General features: G+C 47.1%; 2 protein-coding genes across 5 annotated transcripts in view; both read left to right on the top strand.

Annotated features, from left to right (window-relative positions):
• Nucleotides 1–64: 64 nt before the first annotated feature.
• LOC110495554 (cyclic nucleotide-binding domain-containing protein 2) lies at nucleotides 65–6287 on the top strand. The gene is made up of 9 exons (XM_036982396.1): nucleotides 65–439; nucleotides 628–672; nucleotides 1302–1465; nucleotides 3799–3937; nucleotides 4038–4119; nucleotides 4550–4613; nucleotides 4743–4860; nucleotides 5084–5247; nucleotides 5547–6287. The coding sequence occupies exons 1-9, from the start codon at nucleotides 257–259 to the stop codon at nucleotides 5767–5769; spliced, it is 1182 nt and encodes a 393-aa protein (XP_036838291.1). The 5' UTR covers nucleotides 65–256; the 3' UTR covers nucleotides 5770–6287.
• Nucleotides 6288–8885: 2598 nt separating this feature from the next.
• Nucleotides 8886–17393, top strand: part of LOC110495553 (neurobeachin-like protein 1) — a 72913-nt gene continuing 64405 nt past the window's right edge. For 3 of the 4 annotated variants that reach the window (XM_036982395.1, XM_036982392.1, XM_036982393.1), the window contains exons 1-3: nucleotides 8887–9201; nucleotides 9602–10020; nucleotides 16892–16983. In XM_036982395.1, coding sequence (XP_036838290.1) covers nucleotides 9970–10020; nucleotides 16892–16983 — 143 coding nt within the window. In that variant the 5' untranslated portion in view covers nucleotides 8887–9201; nucleotides 9602–9969. Of the gene's footprint in view, nucleotides 9202–9601; nucleotides 10021–16891; nucleotides 16984–17393 lie in introns of all 4 variants that reach the window. The other variant, XM_036982391.1, reaches the window with a different exon arrangement.

Here is a 17393-nt window from a genome sequence, read left to right as displayed (position 1 = left end):
TCCCTTCTCTAGCCAGTCCATGTATTGACCTCTCTGTCTCCCTCCCTCTCTCTGTTCTTCCCTCCCTTCTCTAGCCAGTCCATGTATTGACCTCTCTGTCTCCCTCCCTTCTCTAGCCAGTCCATGTATTGACCTCTCTGTCTCCCTCCCTTCTCTAGCCAGTCCATGTATTGACCTCTCTGTCTCCCTCCCTCTCTCCGTTCTTCCCTCCCTTCTCTAGTCATCGGCGGTTTTACATTTCCAGCAGGCAGCGGAGATGTTATTTTCGTCCCCGGTGCAGGCTGCTCCATGCCGGGGCAAGCTGGGCTTTAAGTGGGCGGTGCGCAGCGTCATCCTGATGACTCGCTTCTGCCGCTACTTCATGTCCCGTTCCAACTATCGCCAATTCATGGAGTTCAACTTCCGGGAGACCATCACCAACCAGCCGGCCGGTGGAACGGTGCGTCGTGTGTGTGTGTGTGTTTGTAGGAGAGTGCTACTGTTAAGGGGAAGTGATAAGGTGCTGTGTTTTGCTGGACTAACGGGCCACCAGGTTTATGTAGCGGTCTTGATGGGAGATTGAGAAAGAAGCTACAGTTTTGATATCCAGAAAGACTGGAAAGTCAACAGTGATGTCTGTTCCTGCAGGGTAAAAGTCTGGTGTTTGACCTGAACCACTTCAAAGTGAAAGAGGTAACGATACCATATGGATTTAGAAGACTTATGCTGGGTATGACCACACTGTGCTTATGACTGGAGGAACGCTGTTCTCCTTGGTGTGTGTGTCTGCCTGTGTTGGTGTGTGTGTCTTTGTCTCCGTCTGTGTGAGTGAAAGCTTTGTGTGTATGTGTTTGAGCGTACGTTTGTGTGTGTGTCTCTGTCTGTGAGCGTGAATGCTATGTGCGTGTGTGTCTCTGTCTGTGTGCGTGAATGCTATGTGCGTGTGTGTCTCTGTCTGTGTGCGTGAATGCTATGTGCGTGTGTGTCTCTGTCTGTGTGCGTGAATGCTATGTGCGTGTGTGTCTCTGTCTGTGTGCGTGAATGCTATGTGCGTGTGTGTCTCTGTCTGTGTGCGTGAATGCTATGTGCGTGTGTGTCTCTGTCTGTGAGCGTGAATGCTATGTGCGTGTGTGTCTCTGTCTGTGAGCGTGAATGCTATGTGCGTGTGTGTCTCTGTCTGTGTGCGGGAAAGCTGTGTGTGTAGGTGTGTGAGCGTAGGTGTGTGTGTGTGTCTCTGTCTGAGCGTGAATGCTATGTGTGAATGTGTGTGAGCATATGTGTGCTTGTATACGTGTGTGAGCGTTATGTCTGGAACATTCCAGGACCGGATCCCTGTCCTGCTGGTGGAGATTATGCGGAAGTGCCCGGAGGAGCGTTCTGAGTCGGAGGTGTTGCTGGTTCACAACATGCTGAGCTCTGTGAGCATGTTCCGTCGCTACAGTGGAACCTTGCAACTCCTTCTGGCCAGGGTGGTTCGCTATCAGAGGTTAGAGGTCAATCCCCTGTCAATCACTTGGGTTCCTTAGGGTAGTGGTTCCCAAACATATTTTTTTTTAAATTAAGGAACTCAGTCCGGCTTCAAACTTACTCTTGAAAGTTGTAATAGTAGAATGCAAAAGGTGTCATTTCTCTTGTCATGTCAGTCATTGCAGACCTTAGGGAGCTATTTATAACTTGTCAGAAACTAGCTCATGTCAGCTAATGTTTTTTAGCCCGTAGATTTTGTAGTAATGTTCATGTCTCTCAAATATCACATGAATACACATTAAGCATGGCAAAATGTATAGAATTGCAAAAAAAGATGTTTGCTTTAAAACTGCAATGCTTTCTTCACACCCCATGACAAAATGTGTAGAATTGCAGGAAATGAGCTTTAAACCTGCAACATTCTCTCCACCAACAAGAAGGGTGTGAACAGTTGATGTCATGATCAGTGCTTGTGCCCATGGAAATAGACATGGCGTGCACAGGGAGGCCCCTGGATGTTCCCCAATGCTGGAAAGGAAAGGGAAAGGGGGTACCTAGTCAGTTGTACAACTGAATGCCTTCAACTGAAATGTGCCTTCTGCATGGAAGGGGGGCCTGAGTGAAAACATTAGTAGGGAACGCAATGGAAAATGTCTAGCTAGTATAGTCCCTCCTTGTTTCAGTCAGTTTGTTTCTTTTAGTGTCAAATATACACAACCCTTGTTTTACTAGTCTGTACTGGGCTTTGCTGGCCTGTATAGCTGCCATTGACCTACTGGTAGGCTATAATAGTCCGGTAACACTTTAGTTGAAGGGGCTTCTTGTGAAGTGTTATATTGCCTTATGAACATTCATAGGACTTTATAGATGCAGTCATAGAGCGTTATACTTAACTGTACAATAAAGCATTAACCACTTAGATGTAAAGTCCCCTTCGGCTTAGGGGACCTGCGCAGTTCTGGTACTGGTTCCGACCCACATTTTAGATCATAAATCGATCTGTGGACACCGTAGCTCGAAATGGCTTGCGTTGAGCGATAGCCCTGGTTCCCACGGACACAGGAGTACAAGCATTAACGCACAACAAGAAGCCATAATATAGACCTATCACAGCAGTTATATTTAACTATGACTGCGTAAGGTACTACAAATATGTTTACAAGGACATTCTAATGCTTTACAAGTTTGTTATTGTCTAATGTTCTGTATTATGTTCCATGGTTTGTGGGGACTCCAGGAAGAGTAGCTGCTGCTTTTACAACAGCTAATGAGGATCCTAATAAATACCAAATAAAGAGTTACCAATCACCCCGCGCGGCTATGCCTGCAGGTTGGAGCGGCGCAGAGTGGTCATTAAGAAGGGCCATTGGGGACACAGCTTCTACTTTGTGTTCTCTGGGCTCCTGGCCGTCACCAAGGACAACGACGGTAGCAGTGCCTTCGTGGATAAGGAGCCCATCCTCATCAAGAAGGGCATGAGCTTCGGGGTGAGGCCTCACAATTCTGTGTTTTAGTAGAAGCTATTTTTTTAAGATGCAATATCATTATCAATAGTCGAAGTAGTGATAGTGGAGGCAGTAGTGGTGAGAATAGTAGTGATATTGTTTAGTGTTTAGGAAAAATATATCTGGGCTCTTGCGAACGTCATAACTCACATACATTCCAAGCCTGATGGGCAACGCAGACGAGTAGCTTCAACCACATGAAATAGCAAACCTGACTGTAGCTAGGCTACTGGCGCAATCGTGTGGTTTTGACTGTTCTGACTATTAATGGTCTGTAACTGTTGCCTGTCAGGATGTGGCCTTGATCAAAACGCTGAGGAGGAATGCCACTGTGGTGTGCATGGAGGAGACGGAACTCATGGTGGTCGACAAGGAAGACTTCTTCGCTAACAAGATGGACGTAGAGCTCAAGAGGGAGTTTGACTATCGCTTCAGCTTCTTCCGGTGAGATTCTGCAGCCAGAGATGAGTTTTAGTATCTGAATATATACCCCCTACAAACCTGTCTTTGTTGAGCAGAGCACCACTCCTACTTTCCTACTGAAGAGCGAAGGCCTACCTGAATTCCTGCTACAAACCTGTCTTTGTTGAGCAGAGCACCACTCCTACTTTCCTACTGAAGAGCGAAGACCTCTCTGAATTCCCCCTACAAACCTGTCTTTGTTGAGCAGAGCACCACTCCTACTTTCCTACTGAAGAGCGAAGGCCTCCCTGAATTCCTGCTACAAACCTGTCTTTGAGGTGCTGCACCTTGAACTCCCACTACAAACGGTGTTTCTAACTCTCATTCACCGTGAGTCACATTGCCCCTCTTTGCAACTATTCACCTCGTGCCCCTTCTCTCCCAGGTCACTCCAGCTAGTGTCCTCCTGGTCATACTCTCTCATTGAACAGATGGCTGACCATTCCAAGGCCGAGCAATTTCGATACGGCCACGTGGTCGTCAAGGACACCAACGACATGGGCAACATCATTTTCATTGGCAAGGTAACTGGAGGACAAAGTTGTAGGCCTACAGAGCATGTGGGGAATGTTGGGTAATGTAGTTGCAGGCAGAGATGTTTGAGATGAAATACTTCCATTACAGGGCCAATGTGACGTGTTGAGAGTGGTGGACCTTACCTCCTGCAGTACCTACCAACGCCTCCTAAAACAGTATGCAGACTCAGGTACTGGCACGTGTTTATAATACAATCCTACTGTAATGTGAAGACACAATAAATATGCATACAATATACACAGTTCACATTTCAGCATTCAGTTCTAGGCAAACTCAGTTTTCCCTGTATCCTATAGCAACCAGAATAACACTTATTTTAGTTTTATTTAAAAAAAAAGGTGTCTGTTGTTTATATTGAGTTTTGAGTAAGATTATAACATTTGTGTAATTACATGTTGAAGAACAATTAAAAACAAAAAATATTATCTCGCTCTCTTTCTCACTCCGTCTCTCTGTCTCTCTTTCTCACTCCGTCTCTCTGTCTCTCTTTCTCGCTCTGTCTCTCTGTCTATGTCTGTCTCTCTTTCTCTCTCCGTCTCTTTGTCTATGTCTGTCTCTCTTTCTCTGTTGCTCTCTCTCTCCCTCTTCCTCTCTCTCAGTAAGCAGAGGTACATGTTTGCCAACACATGGATTCAAAGGCGAGCTGACAAACCAACCAGGAAGGTAATGTAACTGACCACAGTGTATTCACCTGGATGTACCACACATCAGTGACATCGCTGCATCTCAGCTGTGTCCAGTTAGTTCGCTGCCCGGTGATAAGTTGTGTCTGTCTGTTCTACTCTTCCTCAGTGTCATAAAACACAAAGTCCTCCTCAATAATCCTCCACGTCCTCCCAGAGGACTTCCTGCAGACCTGCCCACCAGCGCCTGTTTCCTGATCGACACCCTTCATCAGAGCGGCACATTTGTACGTAGCCCTAAGGTCCAGACGTTACCCACATCAACACTGGAAGAAACCTGTATGGTACTTGTGCCTTGTGTTCAGCATGGATGACCATGTAATAACATGATAATATGACATCCATGGCATGCTGTGTTCTGGGCATAGAGTTGTAATCACTTCCTTAAACTCTTCCTCTAGTGTTTTCTAACTCTACGGTTCCGTGTATCTGCTGTGTGGTGTGGTTCAGGGTCTGAACCAGTACCTGATGCCGTCGAAGCAGAGAGACTGTCGCAGGTTCACTCTGGTCAGCCAGAGCGTGGAGATCCTGCGGGTGGAGAAGACTCGCTTTGACAAGCTGGTGGACAACACCACCATGAAGAAGCTGGAGGCCCTGCAGAAAACCTACCCAAGGTGAGACTTATGGATACCAGTTCAGATGGGCTGCCCTTACTGGTGCAATTCATGCAAAACAACCACTAGCCCCTACCCTCTAGGTGTTTGTGTAGATCTAAGACGACTCAGGACTAGATAGGTGTAAGGCGAGCAATCCACAGAGGGCAAGGTGGAACTTTCACTGTATTGCTTATACCTATCTAATCCTCTCAGATCTAGCTAGGGAGAATGTACACATTACTGGAAGTCGCTTTGGAAAAGAGTGTCTGCTGAATGGCATATTATTATGACCGCGTTTGTGTTGTCTTCCTGTGTAGCGACGACGAGCTGTGCACTGTGTTCCTGGAACACAGCCGCTGGAAAGACTACAAACACAGTGTGATACAGGACCTGTTCCCCGACCGGGTCGCCCCAATCAGAAACCCCAAAACCCAGAAGCAGCAGGGCCACAGTGGCCCCAGCCAGGCCCTTCAGCAGACCAGACACGTGGTCAACAGGCTGAAACAGACAAAGCAGAGGGTAGAGCCAAACCAAACATAATGAAATAAAGGAATAACTGTGTAGATGAATGAATACATAGACATGGTTTTATCAATATGCTTCAAGTTTGAGCGTTTGCTGCATTTTTCATTATTTTCATCCTTATGGCTCATGTCTACCTTGCAACTAAAAACTATTTCACGGCATTTTAGTTAACATCAGGCAGAAATCAAATTATCTGCACACCATAATACCTTTTCTCAAGAAGAATGGTTTTGAAGTATAATTTCTCATGAGTGGGTCATGAGAAAACATACTTTAAACCCTTCTGCCCCTGCCTCTGCTCTCTGTGAGTAGAAAGCTGAAGGAACTCGGTTGTCACTAGTTAACACAGCCACGGAGTCGAAATTGGCTATATTGTAAAAAATATAAAAATAAAGAAAACAAAAATGTGTTTTATTATCTTAATGTCAGGTTAGGTTTAGACATAAGGTTAGCAGTGTGCTTAGGGTTAGGTGTAAAAACAGATCTTAAGAAGAGAAATTGTAGAAATAGACAGAGGGTTTAGACATACATGGGTGCACCTCAGCCACGCTCAAGGTCCTAAACGATATCATAACCGCCATCGATAAGAAACATTACTGTGCAGCCGTATTCATTGATCTGGCCAAGACTTTCGACTCTGTCAATCACCACATCCTCATCGGCAGACTCGACAGCCTTGGTTTCTCAAATGATTGCCTCGCCTGGTTCACCAACTACTTCTCTGATAGAGTTCAGTGTGTCAAATCGGAGGGTCTGCTGTCCGGACCTCTGGCAGTCTCTATGGGGGTGCCACAGGATTCAATTCTTGGACCGACTCTCTTCTCTGTATACATCAATGAGGTCGCTCTTGCTGCTGGTGAGTCTCTGATCCACCTCTACGCAGACGACACCATTCTGTATACTTCTGGCCCTTCTTTGGACACTGTGTTAACAACCCTCCAGGCAAGCTCCAATGCCATACAACTCTCCTTCCGTGGCCTCCAATTGCTCTTAAATACAAGTAAAACTAAATGCATGCTCTTCAACCGATCGCTACCTGCACCTGCCCGCCTGTCCAACATCACTACTCTGGACGGCTCTGACTTAGAATACGTGGACAACTACAAATACTTAGGTGTCTGGTTAGACTGTAAACTCTCCTTCCAGACCCATATCAAACATCTTCAATCCAAAGTTAAATCTAGAATTGGCTTCCTATTTCGCAACAAAGGATCCTTCACTCATGCTGCCAAACATACCCTTGTAAAACTGACCATCCTACCAATCCTCGACTTTGGCGATGTCATTTACAAAATAGCCTCCAATACCCTACTCAACAAATTGGATGTAGTCTATCACAGTGCAATCCGTTTTGTCACCAAAGCCCCATATACTACCCACCATTACGACCTGTACGCTCTCGTTGGCTGGCCCTCGCTTCATACTCGTCGCCAAACCCACTGGCTCCATGTCATCTACAAGACCCTGCTAGGTAAAGTCCCCCCTTATCTCAGCTCGCTGGTCACCATAGCATCTCCCACCTGTAGCACACGCTCCAGCAGGTATATCTCTCTAGTCACCCCCAAAACCAATTATTTCTTTGGCCACCTCTCCTTCCAGTTCTCTGCTGCCAATGACTGGAACGAACTACAAAAATCTCTGAAACTGGAAACACTTATCTCCCTCACTAGCTTTAAGCACCAACTGTCAGAGCAGCTCACAGATTACTGCACCTGTACATAGCCCACCTATAATTTAGCCCAAACAACTACCTCTTTCCCTACTGTATTTAAATTATGTATTTATTTTGCTCCTTTGCACCCCATTATTTTTATTTCTACTTTGCACATTCTTCCATTGCAAATCTAGCATTCCAGTGTTTTACTTGCTATATTGTATTTACTTTGCCACCATGGCCTTTTTTTGCCTTTACCTCCCTTATCTCACCTCATTTGCTCACATCGTATATAGACTTGTTTATACTGTATTATTGACTGTATGTTTGTTTTACTCCATGTGTAACTCTGTGTCGTTGTATGTGTCGAACTGCTTTGCTTTATCTTGGCCAGGTCGCAATTGTAAATGAGAACTTGTTCTCAACTTGCCTACCTGGTTAAATAAAGGTGAAATAAAAAAATAAAATATAAAATACTTATGGCTATGTTCCTCTGCCCAGTTGTTGATGATGCTAGATCTTACAAAGCCTGGATATGTTTTAAGTATCAGCTTGCCACATCATGGACACAATCCCCTGCTCAGATGTTGCATATATCAACCAATGGTTCCGTGCGACGTCGTCGACAGCGTCATCCCCTGACAGATTCCGATAACATATGATGTTACGACTGAGGAACTCCTATAATTTTTACCCTAGTAGGCGGTAACTGCATAACAACATGGTGATCAGCTGAAAGTAACCAATCACAGACAAATTTAAGCTCGGTTCCCTCGCAACCAAGACCCACCCCTAACGACCCACGAGCTCCACATCGGCAACGTAAAGGGCTTGATGACTGTCGCAAACTCTGCAGCCTAAGAAAAATACTGAAATAATTCCTCCATATACATACATGTATAGCTGAATGTCTTATGCCTCTGAAATATATATTGTGCCCGGCAAATTAATGTAATTATATTCAAAGCTCCCCTTACTCAGCCTATCCTAGCAAGGCAATTGACGAATAGAAAAATATTTTGACTTCCGGATTTACATGTCAAAATAAAAGCACCGTTTTTTAAAATGAAAATCAGTTATTGTTTAGCTTTTCCCATTTATAAAAGTATTTTTTCCGAACTAAATTCACGATCTGAGTTATGTGCACCCCTGCTCATTGTGGAGCGGGTTTAGCCCAATCAATGTTTTTTATTATTATTGGCTTTGCCAGTCTTCTGTAAGTATCCCCATATGTTGGTAGGCTGTATTTTGTCTAAACTCTAAAACAGTAGGCTAATTTAGGCCAAATCCAGTTTGGTTTCAGTTCAGTTCTATTTTTTTTTAATATATATTTTTTTATGAATTGTTAATCGTTTAAGTTATTTTGTCAATTTTGGCAACATTATTATTTATCACTATACACTTCTACCTATGTTTTGTTTTAAAAAACGTTTTTTTTAGATTCCCTTGCGCGTAATAAATGAGAACGTTTACTTTGAAAATGGAAAAAGTTGACATCAGGAAGTAGTTGGCCGCGTTTTGCACATTGTAGACAGCTTCACGAGTGGCAGTGCCACAACACTAACCGCCAGTGTTGTTTGTAGCTATCCCAGTGTACAGGAATGGGCTGGCTGTAACATTTTGTCATTTTCGTTAGTAATGCGTGCGTTTGCATTGTTTATGTGGTGACATTTCTAAATGTCTACATTTTAGGGCAAGGTCAAGCAAATTCACAAACGCGTTTCGTCGTTTGTGTCAAATGAGAAGTAACGTTAGACAGGAAAAAAAGGCTTCGTCGTTTTGACACATCACAGGTAAGAACGATAATGCTAGTTAATTCATATGAGCCACCTTGTTTCACAATGACAGCTTGTTAGCTAAGTAACTTTGCTAACTCGAGCGTTTTTCGGCGTACTGCAACCCCAAGTTAGCTTGCTAATGTTAGTTAGCTTTGTGTTTTATTTCGTCAGCTGTATCCTTCTCTTGCAAAAGAGCAGATATCTAATTGAACAGAACGAGCCTGGGCTGATGGCTGATTCATAGTGTTTGTTTACAGCAACCTAAATTAGCTATCATAACCAGTCAGCTAACTTTATCAAAGGTATAGCCTACTTGTGTTGTGTTTATAAACAAGTGCTGTTAACTATTTATAAACTGGCGCCACAGAACTTGTGTATTTGACATACTAACTTTGTTTGTGGCTTGGCTTTCCAGAGAGGGGCAGAGTCAGTGGCATATGAGTCGAGAAGCGGATCTAGTGCGACTTTGACCGTGGAAATCTCACCACAGCAGGAAACGCGAAACCTTGGGAATCCATAATTCACGATGGAATAATGCTTTAGGAAGTTCCAAAATCCAGAAACAACGCCACTGGGATTACATTTGAATGTTTTGTTTTTCCTTTCTAAATAGAAAGGTATTTGAACTATTTTCGGAGTTGTCTTTCATTGTGACGTTTCACTTAACATCTCAAGTCGATATGTATACGAGCAATGCCCGAATGAGGAGATATAGCTAGGGGCTCAATATGAGGAATCCGGAGAATTGACCTCTGTTTGGAACCCCACCACGCGCCTTGGAGAATGGCATCAAATGAAAGATTGTACGAGGTCTGGATGCTGTATTGCAACAAGGTAAACAAACCTGTCTCTTGATCTGTTTGACACATAAAACATGCATTAGAATCTGTGCCCATCTCGGAGTATAAACTCGGTGTACTGTCAGTAAGACCAGACAGTTAGGTCTATTACAATAGCTGTGGTATATTGAGATGATGTAATGGGTGATTATCAATCAATCAAATGTATTTTTAAAGCCCTTTTTACATCTGCTGATGTCACAAAGTGCTGTACAGAAACCCAGCCTAAAACCCCAAACTGCAAGCAATGCAGATGTAGAAGCACGGTGGCTAGGAAAAACTCCCTAGACAGGCCAGAACCTAGGAAGAAATCTAGAGGGGAACCCGGCTCTGAGGGGTGGCCAGTCCTCTTCTGGTTGTGCTGGGTGGTGATTATAACAGAACATGTCCAAGATGATGAATTGTAATCGGGCTTGAATGTATAAGCCATCCTGTTCTTCCTCCACTATTCTCAGTAACAGCTGCTGGACTGACCTGAACTGTGTAAAGGCTATCTCCTGGTATTTAGATTTGAGTTGAGTGACGTCTTGTGGTATGTACAAGGGTATAATACAATTCCATAGATTCTGTTTTGTATTGCAACCTAGCTAGACCTATTTCCCCTTTGATTGACTGTAGTAGCTACAGTTGTTTCATTGCACTGGATGACCAATCACTGCTTGGTGCCTGAGCCTCTCCTCATGTGAGTCTCAACTGCAGTCAACACATTCCCTCTTTAATACCACTCAAAAGGACAACCCTCTCATAAGCATTAGCCTTTTGAGCTATCCTGTTCTCCCACACGACACAGGGCAGGAAAGGCACAAGTTTTTAGTATTATCTTGCCTGAGGGCCAGTCTTTGTGTTGTCATGCCAACGCCCTTTAACGTATTGTCATGCCCAACATGAGTTGACAAGAGCACAAACAGATCTGGGACCAGGCTAGTTTAGTTTAAAACCAGGTTTTGTTTGTTACCTGCTTTGTAAACAATACGTGTACAAAACATTGAGAACACACTTGATCTTACACTCACTTCTCAGTCCTGTGTTAAATGGCAGGCATTGTGGAGAGTACACACATTGTCTTTGTTCTATTAAGGGAGTGTCTTTACATTGAACTTCTAGCCTACTGTCTGACCCCATCTCCGACAGCAACAGGTCTGTATTTCACTGCATGTGGCAACAAACCCTATGAGGCTTTGCCTAAATTGCTTAAATAATTTGTAAGGACCTTTACCTCTCCCAGAGCGGCCGCAATGTCAACACTGGCTCAGGGGTCTCCCCTTCAGTGTGTGTCAGGGTTCCCAGGATACATCGGGAGCAAGGGGAACTTGTAGTCTGTCACGTGAGCTAAATCGGCTCCGGAATGTTTGTTGTGTGAGGCTGCCCATTGTCTCCACTTGCCCTTAAGATGCCATACACTTCAGTGTCGCAGGTTAATGATGTCACACCTCATTGAGGGATAGGCTCATTACACCCTAGTGTACCAAGATAACTGACCTTCAACACAGCATGGCATATGAACAATAATGGGAGCTTAGTTAAGCTAAAATGTCCAACTCCTTGACTTTGGGGTTAGGATCGTAAGGCTGCGTACTCAATCCTAAAGCTGTCTCACGCTACAGAGACAGGTGATAGTTCCCTGCCCTATGGGCCGTTCTGGCTCGACTACCTAGCTAAAATATCCAGTACAACTGTGGTCTCTCTAACTTCCATTAGATCAGTGTGACTGAACTGTTACTCACCTCTATAATGATTAACCCAAGCAGGGCTGTTAACACTACGGGGCCAGAGGTTGACAGAGACATCACAGTAAGTCACCCTGGTCCCTGGGGTGGAGTCACACCCAGCAACTAGTGTTGACGGTTGAGCAGCCTAATTAAAGGGAGTAGTGGCGGTCAGGAACTAGTTTATCCTGGAGCTGTAGGTCATAGTAACACTTTGACACTAATTCATTCACCTCCAACTCAATATGGTGAATGTGTGATGCTTGAATACTTGTCAGATATGCAATAAGCAATAAATATGCAATAAGCCTAAACCCCTGGGCCGTGTTCATTAGGGTACGTAACTGAACATGTTTTAAAATGGAAAATGTAAGGTTTCTTATTGGATGAATCCATGATGTCCCTGCCTCCCTGTTTCAGTCCGTTTCTGTTTGGTGCATAATGAACACAACCCGCAGTGAGTTTCTTTCCTCCGTAGTTAACTAGCCTAGCCCACTCCATACATGTTGTAAATCTGTGGGTAGGCTAACTGGGAAAGCACCAGTCATTTAATTCCAGTTCATGTAGGAGCTAAAAGGTAACAGACGACCACTGATCCGGTCACATTACGATCCTCTTACCCAGCAGTCCGTGTGGTGTCACTGGCATCAGCCTGGAGTATCGTCCCAGAGTTAGAGTTAGCAGAATTGTTAACACCACAATGGCAGTGAGGCACCAAACACGACCATGCAAAACTCATCCCTCAGGTTCTCGATGATGGGGAAGACATGGCTCTTGTTTCTCGACAACATGAAGCATTGAACTACAGGAAGCATGATGTATGTGGTTAGCTCGTTATCATTAGGTCTATCTTCCCCTCCTGTGCTTATAGCCGCTAAGGTGATGAGACCATAGACACAGACCTACATGAAATATTCTGTCATTTTAACTAGGTCTGTAGGCTTGTGTAACTAACTATACATCATTGGATGCACCAATCCCTTTTTGAATCCATAAGTAGCAACAACACAGGCCTAGTAGTTTCTGGTGACTACCTATATCAGTGGTTTCTGGTGACTACCTATAGCAGTGGTTTCTGGTGACTGCCTATAGCAGTGGCTTCTGGGCACCGCCTCCTAGCAGTGGTTTCTGGGCACCGCCTCCTAGCAGTGGCTTCTGGGCACCGCCTCCTAGCAGTGGCCTCTGGGCACCGCCTCCTAGCAGTGGCTTCTGGGCACCGCCTCCTAGCAGTGGCTTCTGGGCACCGCCTCCTAGCAGTGGCTTCTGGGCACCGCCTCCTAGCAGTGGCTTCTGGGCACCGCCTCCTAGCAGTGGCTTCTGGGCACCGCCTCCTAGCAGTGGCTTCTGGGCACCGCCTCCTAGCAGTGGCTTCTGGGCACCGCCTCCTAGCAGTGGCTTCTGGGCACCGCCTCCTAGCAGTGGCTTCTGGGCACCGCCTCCTAGCAGTGGCTTCTGGGCACCGCCTCCTAGCAGTGGCTTCTGGGCACCGCCTCCTAGCAGTGGCTTCTGGGCACCGCCTCCTAGCAGTGGCTTCTGGGCACCGCCTCCTAGCTCGGCTCCGGCTCGCTCGCCCTTCTCTGGCGGGCCGGGGTGGGCGGGCGAGAGCGGGCCACGGGCGGGCGGGCGAGAGCGGGCCACGGGCGGGCGGGCGAGAGCGGGCCACGGGCGGGCGGGCGAGAGCGGGCCACGGGCGGGCGGGCGAGAGCGGGCCACGGGCGGGCGGGCGAGAGCGGGCCACGGGCGGGCGGGCGAGAGCGGGCCACGGGCGGGCGAGAGCGGGCCACGGGCGGGCGGGCGAGAGCGGGCCACGGGCGGGCGAGAGCGGGCCAGGGGCGGGCGAGAGCGGGCCACGGGCGGGCGAGAGCGGGCCAGGGGCGGGCGAGAGCGGGCCAGGGGCGGGCGAGAGCGGGCCAGGGGCGGGCGAGAGCGGGCCCGGGGCGGGCGGGCGAGCTCTCTGGCTCGCTCTCGCCCGGCTCTCGCTCGGCTCTCGCTCGGCTCTCGCTCTCTCCTTTCCCTCCTCTCGGCTCTCTCCTCCTTCACTGTGTGCTATAAATATCACCAGCGACATCAGTAATGTCATAGTGTTTATATATCGACCACACCTCGTGGTTTAACCCCTCCCATGTGTGCACTATAAATACTACTGGTGCCGTTACATCAGTCAATCCCAGGATAGTGAGTACTGGAGATTTATGGGGAGGAGAAGGTGACTGTAGATGGACCATGAAGGCAATAAAGACATTGGTAAAATAGAAACTGTTTGGACAGGACATCTACAGTAGACATTGTGGTAAAACAGAAACTGTTATGGGAGGGACATCTACAATAGACATTGTGGTAAAACAGAGAAACTGTTAGGGAGGGGACATCTACAGTAGACATTGGTTTTGAGTCGCCCCTCACCATTTCCTCTAGCAGTCATACTTGGTTACCATGCCAACCATGCCCTTCTGGTAGGGTGAGGAGGGCAGTGCCGGGTCGGTCATAAAGGAAGCGATATAACTCCTTCGTAATGCTCTCTTCTCCTCTGGATGGCATCTCCTCTGGATGGCATCTCCTCTGGATGGCATCTCCTCTCCATGGCTTCTCCTCTGGATGGCATCTCCTTGAGGGAAGATTGATGTTGATAACCTTGTCTGCTCAGGCTAGTGAGGTCCTACCGGGCCATGTGTTATTAAGATTCAGTGAGGGGGGTCGTCATGATTTCATGAGGAATGGTCACATGCTTGGTACAACGGAAGTTATAGTCTAACCCCCTGCCAAACCAGCTGACTAATAACAACCCACAATTCACCCTGTTGGGAAGGTCCCATGGGGTAATGTGTTATCATGACCACCCCCTCCCTGAGTCTTAATATCAGGATGGATGGTCACATGTTGGGCACAGGAAACCCAGATTACCCACCCCCTCAAACCAGCTGACCATAAGAAAACACACAAATAGGAAATACGTCATCAGTCATTAAAGTCTGTCAGATCGTTTCAGAGATATTACTAATAGGTTGCTACCCAGATATTGAGCTCATCTGATCTGAATTCATCCGGCCAGTGTTGCTTGGTGTTGGGTCAGCAGTGGTGCCACAGCAAGCAGGCCCAGGGTGTGTCCCTCTCTGCTCTCCCCTCCCTGCCCTCCCTGTCTCAGCCCTGAGCCCTCAGTGGACATCTGTACTCCCTGGCTGCCCAGTGAAAGAGGGCATTCTCTCTAACCACTCACACACTCCCTGGGGCTAGTGCCCAAACCTGCTCTGGCTCACACAGTCAAGGGGAGGGAACACACACACTGAGAGTGGAATGAACAAGATCGTCATATGTTTTCGCAGTACAACCTTGTTGATTCCAGTATACACAGACCGACACTTGTACTGAACTCTGTATCCAAGTCCCTCTCAAACTCTCCGTCAAGTCACTTGCTGATCTGATGACCTCACTTTTGGAATTCTTTCGTGTTCTGGACCATTCCCACTGTGACACGCAGCAGGCTGAGGCCTTCCTGGACTTGTCCTGCCCTGCTCTAGTGTCATAACCAACCTTACTGCACATTTATAGGGCCCTGAATAGTATTGGCTAGATGTAAGAAATATGGTCATTTACATGTAACTGAACTTCGGGCGTCGTCAGAAAACCCCTTCATCAAAAGTGTCACTTGAAAATCGACGAAAGGCAGGGACAGACTGGTAGGATGGTTGAATGTCTGCCGGACAAGAGTAGTTAGCACCCCTGAACAGAGGGTCGTCCGTAATTTGCAAACCGATTGTACATGAGGAAAAGGGCTAAAATGACGTCTGTCAGTCGCCATCGGTGGGTGTTCACTACAACACACCGCGGCGACAGCAAACTAATTAACACCATGTATCGTGCAGACCGACCATCAGTCTGGTGGGTTTTGTCCTTAAACGGGTGTTACACTCTGACGGACTAAGCAGGCACATGCCAGGGGTGTATTTATTCATTAGTGCACACCGTAGCAACACGTTTGGCAACGAAAACCAACGTTTCTTATTGGACAAGTTCTGGTAATCCCTCTTGGTTTTGGTCCGTTTGCTTCCAGTTGATTTCTAGTGAATAGCCTACACCCCAGGAGTGTAGAAACACTGCTTTGTCAAACAAATGCTACTAAGCACTGTACTGCCCCACCAAACAATATAGCCTACTGCCTTATTGAACAACACTTAGTCTAACACAGCAGTATTCATTCCTGCCACTCCTACTGGTTCCACAATAATACTCTGGGCCTTTTCTCATATCAGTCCCCCTTGACCTGAATCAGTGTCAGTCAGGCAAGCCTTGGAACTCCCCTGCCCTACCTCCCTCTCTACCCCCCCCTCTCTACCTCCTCACCCTGGGCAGATATGGAGCTTAGGCTAGCCAGGGTGTGGAGATGACTGGCATTCTCAGAGTGGGAGGGTGATGTGCTGTCTGTCTGTCTGAACAGTGCTGCTGTCCTCTGGCTCTCTGCATTGTTCCCAGGAATGTAGGAAATGTCTAAACGGCAGCTGCTCGTGACTCCCCTCGGGAGTAGAGAATGTAGCGATGCCTGTTTTTCAGGCAGACAGGTGCACTCCTCATTTCTCTCTCTCTCTGTCACACACACACACACACACACACACACCTGAGTTCACTGTAATCTGCCCCTCCTGACATACTACAGTTAGTGGAATCATTATCTCTCTATTCTCACATGACAACCACTAACATGTTTTTATTTCCTTCTCCCTCTCCTCCTCTTCACCTCACCCTCCTCTTCTCCCTCTCTTCCTCACCCTCTTTCCCTCTCCTTCTCTTCCTCACCCTCTTTCCCCTCTCTTCCTCTTCCTCACTCTCTCTTCCCCCTCTCCTCTCCTCCTCTTCCTCACTCTCTCTTCCCCCTCTCCTCTCCTCCTCTTCCTCACCCTCTCTTCCCCCTCTCCTCCTTCTCCTCACCCTCTCTTCCCCCTCTCATCCTTCTCCTCACCCTCTCTTCCCCCTCTCATCCTTCTCCTCACCCTCTCTTCCCCCTCTCATCCTTCTCCTCACCCTCTCTTCCCCCTCTCATCCTTCTCCTCACCTTCTCTTACCCCTCTCCTCCTTCTCCTCACCCTCTCTTCCCCCTCTCCTCCTTCTCCTCACCCTCTCTTCTCCCTCTCCTCCTTCATTCCGTCCTCCCATTCCTCTCTGTGACAGAGGGACCCAGACTACCTGAAGCTGTGGCTGGAGATCTTCATTGGCTCCTATGAGAGATGTCTAGATGTGGACTTTGAGAAGCCACCCTCCAGGTAAGCATAGCCCCAGAGGTGGGACCAAGTCACTATTATTTGAGTCACAAGCAAGTCACAAGGTCCAAGTCTCAAGTCAAGTCCCAGGTAGAACGGGTCGAGTCTCTAGTCAATCCAAGTAGAACGGGTCGAGTCTCAAGTCAATCCAAGTAGAACGGGTCGAGTCTAGTCAATCCAAGTAGAACGGGTCGAGTCTCTAGTCAATCCAAGTAGAACGGGTCGAGTCTAGTCAATCCAAGTAGAACGGGTCGAGTCTCGAGTCAATCCAAGTAGAACGGGTCGAGTCTAGTCAATCCAAGTAGAACGGGTCGAGTCTAGTCAATCCAAGTAGAACGGGTCGAGTCTAGTCAATCCAAGTAGAACGGGTCGAGTCTCTAGTCAATCCAAGTAGAACGGGTCGAGTCTAGTCA

Source organism: Oncorhynchus mykiss, chromosome 7 (genome assembly GCF_013265735.2).
Source record: "Oncorhynchus mykiss isolate Arlee chromosome 7, USDA_OmykA_1.1, whole genome shotgun sequence".
NCBI lineage: Eukaryota > Metazoa > Chordata > Actinopteri > Salmoniformes > Salmonidae > Oncorhynchus > Oncorhynchus mykiss.
Note: the sequence above shows the minus strand (reverse complement) of the source record. Positions and strands in the feature narration are given on the sequence as shown.

Coding starts and splice junctions, on each gene's coding strand:
- LOC110495554 (XM_036982396.1), top strand. CDS start 257: ATGTTATTTTCGTCCCCGGTGCAGGCTGCTCCATGCCGGGGCAAGCTG. Junction 4,120..4,549: donor AAAACAGTATGCAGACTCAG/GTACTGGCACGT, acceptor CCTCTCTCTCAG/TAAGCAGAGGTACATGTTTG. Junction 5,248..5,546: donor CTGCAGAAAACCTACCCAAG/GTGAGACTTATG, acceptor CTTCCTGTGTAG/CGACGACGAGCTGTGCACTG.